Genomic DNA, 6,943 nt, shown 5'->3' with positions numbered 1-6,943 from the left:
CATTAACAATGAACCAGTCGACCCTTCTTCATCCTTTCCTTCAGTATATAGCACCCCATCTCCGTCGTCAAACACCGGTCGACCACCCCATAAACATGACCTCGACCCTTCTGTCATCTCCTTCACTTGAGTTGTTGCTTCGCCGGAATTGATCACCGGCAAGTGACAACACCAACCAGCGACCAAACAACTTAAACCAGCCGTTGTTTGTCGGAAACCAGACGCACGACGTCACCGGCGACCACCATTGAAGCCGGCGAACACACACACACACACACTACTATCGTTCCACCCTCCCACATCTGCCGCTACCATAACTGGCCGGAAATGCAGCAAAAATAGTGACAGAAACGTGAGAAGTTTCCAGTCATCGTCCCGTTCGAGGTCGTCGAGTCAGTGTTCCGTCCGAGCTATTGTCAGATTTGAGTTCTTCCGGCGAAACTCGGTCAGTCCGTTGCTTGCCGAGGGTTTGTTCGCGCTCAGCCATCGTACTGTATTCTTCTTGTAACCTGTTGAAAGATCTTTAATATATTGAGAGGCTTCAAAGGTCCGTTGTTTTCTTCTATATCGTTTTGCTTGGATGGTTAAATTCCTATAATCTGTTTGGTTTGAAATTAAATGGTGTTATTAATGTGTTTTATGTTGTTCATGTTGTTGATTCATTAGTGGCATTAAAATGCAGCATCCATAGAGTTTAATCAATCATGACAGGCTTGAAATTTTTTTGGAATAATATGAATGCTCATCGTTAAGTCCTAATGCATTTTAGTTTTCTTCTACCCTGTTGGTTCTCACGTTTTAGACTTGGTTCTTCTTCACGGATGGAATGATAAGACTTGAGTCAAAATAATAGTTGGACCATTATTTGCTAATTTACGTGGGTTGTATGGTCACTTGGTCTAATTTAATTGAATAAGTAGTTGTACTGCATTTCTGGGCCATGGCCTGTTAGTCAAGGCAGTGGAGATGATTGTTTGTCTTTGAAAATCAGAAATTGGATTAGATAGGAGTATCTGTAGGTGACTTTAGTTGAGTACAATCTTTTGAAATAGTTGGAGGCGTGCCATGTTAAATAAGCTTAGTTATGGCCCTCGAATAATAAAATCCTTTGAAATTAGAAATCGAGGTTTGTCATTTAGCGAATTTTCATGGCCCTCACAAAGTTAACAACGCGTTAGTTGTTTTAGGCGCATTATTTTTAATAATATTACCTTCCTAAACTCGGGTGCGCATTTATGTGATCCAAATCCAAATCTCGACAATGTTATATAAAATGTGTTGAGAACTGCGGGTGCATTTATGTGATGCGGTTCAAAACGCTTTTATGTGACGTTGAATTTTTCTTAAAATCAAATGAAAGCGGTTTAAAGTTAAAATTGCACATAGGTTCAAAAATGTTTAAAATCATATAATTAAGCCAATTATAACAGTTGAGCGACCGTGCTAGAACCATGGAATCCGGGAATAGCCTAACACCTTCTCCCGGGTTAATAGAATTTCTTACTCGGATTTCTGGTTCGCGGACTGTAATACAGAGTCATTCCTTCCTCGATTCGGGATTTGAACTGGTGACTTGGGACACCATAAACTATTCCAAGTGGCAACTCTGATCTTAAAATAAACAAATCCCGTTTCGATTGTCCTTTAATTGGAAAAACTCCCTTATCCTTATACCCTTTACGGGGTGTCGTAAAAAAGGAGGTGTGACAGTCGCAAATGCGGCTTAGGTGTTGCAAAAGCGAACAATGACCCAGTAGAGCTTCTTCGCAAATGTGAAGCTCTTCTTGCAAATGGGAGGTTCGCATTTGCGAGACCTGCAACTGATGCCAAGAAACACTAGAAATCTGGTGTGTTTTTCATCGCTTCCAAACGTCTGAAACTCACCCGAGCCCTCGTGGATCCATACCAAACACCCACACAAGTCTAACAACACTATACTAACTTGCTTGCGCGATCAGAAAACTGAAATAATATCAAAACCCACGAATCGGGCGCCAAAATGCATGAATTAACTCATGAACTCAAAAACTTCTAGAAATACTTCCGTGCGTCTAATTCCTATCAAATCAACTCGGAATGATGTCAAATTTTGGGTGAAAGTCTTAAATGATATTACGGAACTACTCTCGATCTCTGAATTTCATTTTGACCTCGATATCACCAAAACCCGCTCTAAAGCAAATTTAAAGAACTTCTAAAATCTTCAAAAAACCAACTTTCACTATTAGGTGCCGAAACGCTCCCGGGTCATCCAAATACCGATTCGAACATACGCTCAAGTCCAAAATTATCAAACAAACCTATTGGAACCGTCAAATCCCAATTCTGAGGCCGTTTACTCAAAATGTTGACCGAAGTCAAACTTGGCCTTTTAAGCCAACCGTAAGGAACCAAGTGTTCCAATTTCTACCCGAACTCTTCTAAATCCCGAACTAACCATCCCCGCAAGTCATAATCAGTAAAAGCATGCACGGAAAGTCTTATTTAGGGAAACAAGGTTCTAGAAAGCAAAATGACCGGTCAGATAGTTACATTCTCCGCCTCTTAAAAAAATGTTCGTCCTCGAACGGGTTTAGATTCATACCTGAAGTGCTGAATAAGTGTGGATATCTACTCCGCATGTCCTCCTCGGACTCCCAGGTCGCCTCCTCGACTGGTTGGCCCCTCCACCGAGCCTTTACCGCGAAAATCCTCTTGGATCTCAACTAGCGATCCTGCCTAGCAACAATGGCAACTGGCTCCTCCTCATAACCCATGATCTCATCTAACTGGATGGTGCTGAAGTCTAACACATGCGACAAGTCGGCATGATACCTCCAAAGCATAGACACGTGAAAAATCGGATGAACTTCTGATAGGATGCAAGGTAAAAAAAGCTCATAAGCAACCTCCTTAATTCGTCTCAACACCTCAAATAGGCCTATAATCCTGGGGCTCTGCTTGCTCTTCTTCCTGAATCTCATAATATCCTTCATCGGCGAGACTTTCAAGAGAACCTTCTCGCCTACCATAAATGATACATCACGCGCCTTCTGATCTGCGTAACTCTTCTGTCTGGATTGTCCTGTGCGAAGTCACTCCTGAATCAACTTTACCTTTTCCAAGGCATCCTTCACCAAATCAGTACCATATAACATAGCCTTGCCGGGCTCAAACCACCCGATGGGAGAACGACATCGCCGACCATATAAAACCTCAAATGGAGCCTCCTCGATGTTGGACTGATAACTGTTGTTGTAAGCAAACTCGGCCAAAGGCAAGAACTGATCCCACTGTCCCCCAAAGTGAATCACACATGCTCTGAGAATATCCTCCAAGATCTGAACTATCCGCTCTGACTGCCCGTCGGTCTGTGGATGAAACGCAATGCTGAGCTCTACACGAATCCCCAACTCACTCTGTACAGCTCTCTAGAAATGTGAAGTGAACTGAGGGCCTCTATCTGATATGATAGAAACAGGCACACCATGCAACCAAACTATCTCCCGAATATAAATCTGGGCCAACCTCTCAGAAATGTAAGTAGTTGAAACTGGAATGAAGTGTGCTGACTTGGTCAACCTGTCGACAATGACCCAAACTGCATTGGCAACCTAACTACGAAGTCCATAGTAATGCGTTCCCATTTTACTCTGGTATAGTCATCTGCTGGAGTAAGCCACCTGGCCTCTGGTACTCATACTTAACCTACTGGCAATTTAGGCACCTATGTACATATTCAACTATGTCTTTCTTCATCTGTCGCCACCAATAATGCGGCCTCAGGTCACGATACATATTTATAGCACCTGGATGAATGGAATACCGAGAACTGTGTGCCTCATCTAGAATCCTCTCCCTCAAGCCATCAACATTAGGAACACATAGACGACCCTGGAATCGAAAACACCATACTCCCCAATAGAAACCTCCTTGGCACCACCCTGTAGTACCGTTTCTCTAAGAACTGCCATGTGCGGATCATCAAACTACCGAGCCTTGATATGCTCTGATAGTGAAGACTGTGCAACAACACATGCAAGAACTCGGCTGGGCTCTGAAATATCTAACCTCACAAGTCTGTTTGCCTAGGACTGAATGTCCAAAGCTAGTGGCCTCTCTTTTGAAAATAAATGCCAAGCTACCCATACTCTCTGCCTTCCTGCTCAAGGCATCCGCGACTACATTTGTCTTTCCCGAATTGTAAAGAATAGTGATGTCATAGTCCTTCAGTAACTCAAGCCATCCGCACTGCCTCAAATTGAGATACCTTTGCTTAAACAGGTGCTGCAAACTACGGTGATCAGTGTAAACCTCACAAGGCACACCATATAGATAATGCCTCCAGATCTTAAGAGCATGAACAATCGCGGCCAACTCCAAATTGTGCACAAGATAATTCTTCTTATGGGGCTTCAGCTGACGTGAAGCATATACAATAACTCGCCCCTCTTGCATCAATACACAACCCAAGACAACGCGTGAAGCATCGCAATACACAGTATATATCCCCAAACCGGAAGGCAACACTAGGACTGGTGATGTAGTCAAGGCTTTCTTGAGCTTCTGAAAGCTCGCCTCACAATCATCGGTCTAACGGAACGGAGCACCCTTCTGGGTCAGTCTAGTCAAAGATACTGCAATGGATGAGAAGCCCTCCATAATCAGCGATAATAACCTGCTAGCCCCAAAAAACTCCTGATCTCAGTCACCGAAGTAGGACGAGGCCAACTCTGAACTGCCTCAATCTTCTTGGGATCCACCTTAATACCCTCGCCTGATACAACATGCCCCAAGAATACCACAGAATCTAACCAAAGCTCACAAGGTCTGTAGTACTACTCTCTAATAATGCTCGTGCTCCCCTATGCTACGTGAGTAGATCAAGATGTAATCAATGACAAACGAATCAACATAAGGCCTAAACACTCTATTCATCAAGTCCATAAACGTTGCTAGAGCATTAGTCAAGCCAAAAGACATCACTAGAAACTCATAATGGCCATATTTGGTACGGAAAGTAGTCTTCGGAACATCCGAGTCCTGAATCTTCAACTGATGGTACCCTGACCTCAAGTCAATCTTAGAGAACACCCTAGCACCCTGCAACTGGTCAAACAAATCATCAATATGTGGCAGCAGGTAGGTGGTAACATTGTTCAACTGGTGGTAATCAATGCACATCCGCATATTTTCATCTTTCTTCTTCAAGAATAACACTGGTGCACCCCAATGTGATACACTTGGTCTGATAAACCCCTTTGCTAACAACTCTTCAAGCTGCTCCTTCAACTCTTTCGGAGCCATACGGTACGGTAGGATATATATAGGCTGGGGTACCTGGAGCCAAGTCAATACAGAAATCAATATCACGATCTGGTGGCATGCCTGGAAGTTCAGAAGGAAACACATTGGTGAACTCCTAGACTACTGCACTAAATCAATCGTCGGAGATCCTGCGGTGGTATCCCGAACATAGGCTAGATAACCTAAATAACCCTTCTCGACCATATGTCGAGCCTTCAGAAAAGAGATAACCCGACTAGATGTACTGACAGACGAACCCTTCCACTCCAATCTAGGAAACTCTAACATTGCTAAGGTAACAGCCTTGGCATAGCAATCAAGAATGGCATAATATGGGGATAACCAGTCCATGCCCAGGATGACCTCAAAGTCGGTCATATCAAGTAACAGAAGGTCCGCTCTAGTCTCGTAACCACAGAATGTGACCACACATGACCGATAAATTTGATCCACAATCACATAATCGCTTACAGGAGTAGACACATAAATAGGAGTACCCAAGGACTCACGAGGAATATCCAGGACATAAGCAAACAGAGATGATACATATGAATAGGTAGATCTTGGATCAAATAACACTGAAGCATCCGTACCGCATACAGAAATAATACATGTGACCACGGCATCTGAGGCCACTGCATCTGGTCTGGCCAAAAAAGCATAGAATCTAGTTGGAGCGTCGGCTGGCTGGATTCCACCTGACTGAACAATAGTTGGCTGACCTCCCCCTGCCTAGCTTCCACCTCTAGGACGACCCCTACCCGCATGTCCCCCACTTCTAGGTGGTCAGACGGCTGGTGCTGCAATCATGGGCTGATGACCTTGTTGTACTGCCTTGCCCCGGAGTCTGGGCAAAAGTCTCTTCATGTGGCCTGGATCTCCACATTTGTAACAACCTCTCGGTACCATAGACTGCTGCCCCGAAGTCTGAACCTGATGGCCTGAATACCCACTAGAAGAACCCTGGATGGCTGGTGGGTAGTATGAACTCTCTAGTATGGCACTAAAATAGGCACCGGAAGAACCCTGATGAGCTGGTGGGCGGTAAGAACTCTCTAGCATAGCACTAAAATAGGGTCGCACTAGAGCATCCCGAGGAGGTGGTGGTGCTGGATATGTGGGCCTGCTAGGCTGACCCTTCCCAAACTGACCTCTACCCCTAGTCGGGGCACCTATAAACTCTCCAAAGAAACGGGTCCTCTTGTCCTGTTGCATTTGCTCTCTACCCCTCTGGCGGTAGCCCTCAATTCTCCAAGAAATCTCCACTACTAGCTGATAAGCAGTACCCATCTCAACCTCCTGGACTATACTAGCTCGAAAACCGGGGTGCAACCCTACGACAAATCTCCAAACTCTCTCTACGTCGGTAGGAAGTATCATAAGTGCATGGCGATACAACTCAGAGAATCTCGCCACATAATCGTTCACTGACATCTGACCCTGCTCGAGCTGCTCGAACTGACCTCGCAACTCTTCCCTCTAAGAGGGTGCAATATACATGTCCAAGAGAAGTTAAGTAAACTGGTCCCAAGTCATGAGAGGAGAACCCGCTGCTTTGTCAAGAAGATAAGACTGCCACCATCTACGGGCCCTGCCGACCTCCAGTTGAAAAATAGTAAAATCCACCCCATAGGACTCCAATATACTCATGTTGTGC

At 44.6% G+C, this 6,943-nt stretch overlaps 1 protein-coding gene across 1 annotated transcript; it reads right to left on the bottom strand.

Moving 5' to 3' along the window:
* Nucleotides 1–5,406: 5,406 nt before the first annotated feature.
* LOC138882218 (uncharacterized) lies at nt 5,407–6,720 on the bottom strand. Its single transcript, XM_070162714.1, has 2 exons — nt 6,183–6,720; nt 5,407–5,864 (listed from the first exon to the last, which is right to left on the bottom strand). The coding sequence occupies exons 1-2, from the start codon at nt 6,718–6,720 to the stop codon at nt 5,407–5,409; spliced, it is 996 nt and encodes a 331-aa protein (XP_070018815.1).
* Nucleotides 6,721–6,943: the final 223 nt, after the last annotated feature.

The sequence above is a fragment of the Nicotiana sylvestris genome, chromosome 11 (assembly GCF_000393655.2).
Source record: "Nicotiana sylvestris chromosome 11, ASM39365v2, whole genome shotgun sequence".
Taxonomy (NCBI): Eukaryota; Viridiplantae; Streptophyta; class Magnoliopsida; order Solanales; family Solanaceae; genus Nicotiana; species Nicotiana sylvestris.
Note: the sequence above shows the minus strand (reverse complement) of the source record. Positions and strands in the feature narration are given on the sequence as shown.

What these genes read in the sequence shown, in the direction of transcription:
- LOC138882218 (XM_070162714.1), bottom strand. Translation starts at nt 6,720, where the DNA reads ATGTCAGTGAACGATTATGTGGCGAGATTCTCTGAGTTGTATCGCCAT. An exon ending in GCAGTCTATGGTACCGAGAG is followed by an intron (nt 5,865 to 6,182) that starts GTTGTTACAAAT and finishes CGGATGCTTCAG; the next exon opens with TGTTATTTGATCCAAGATCT.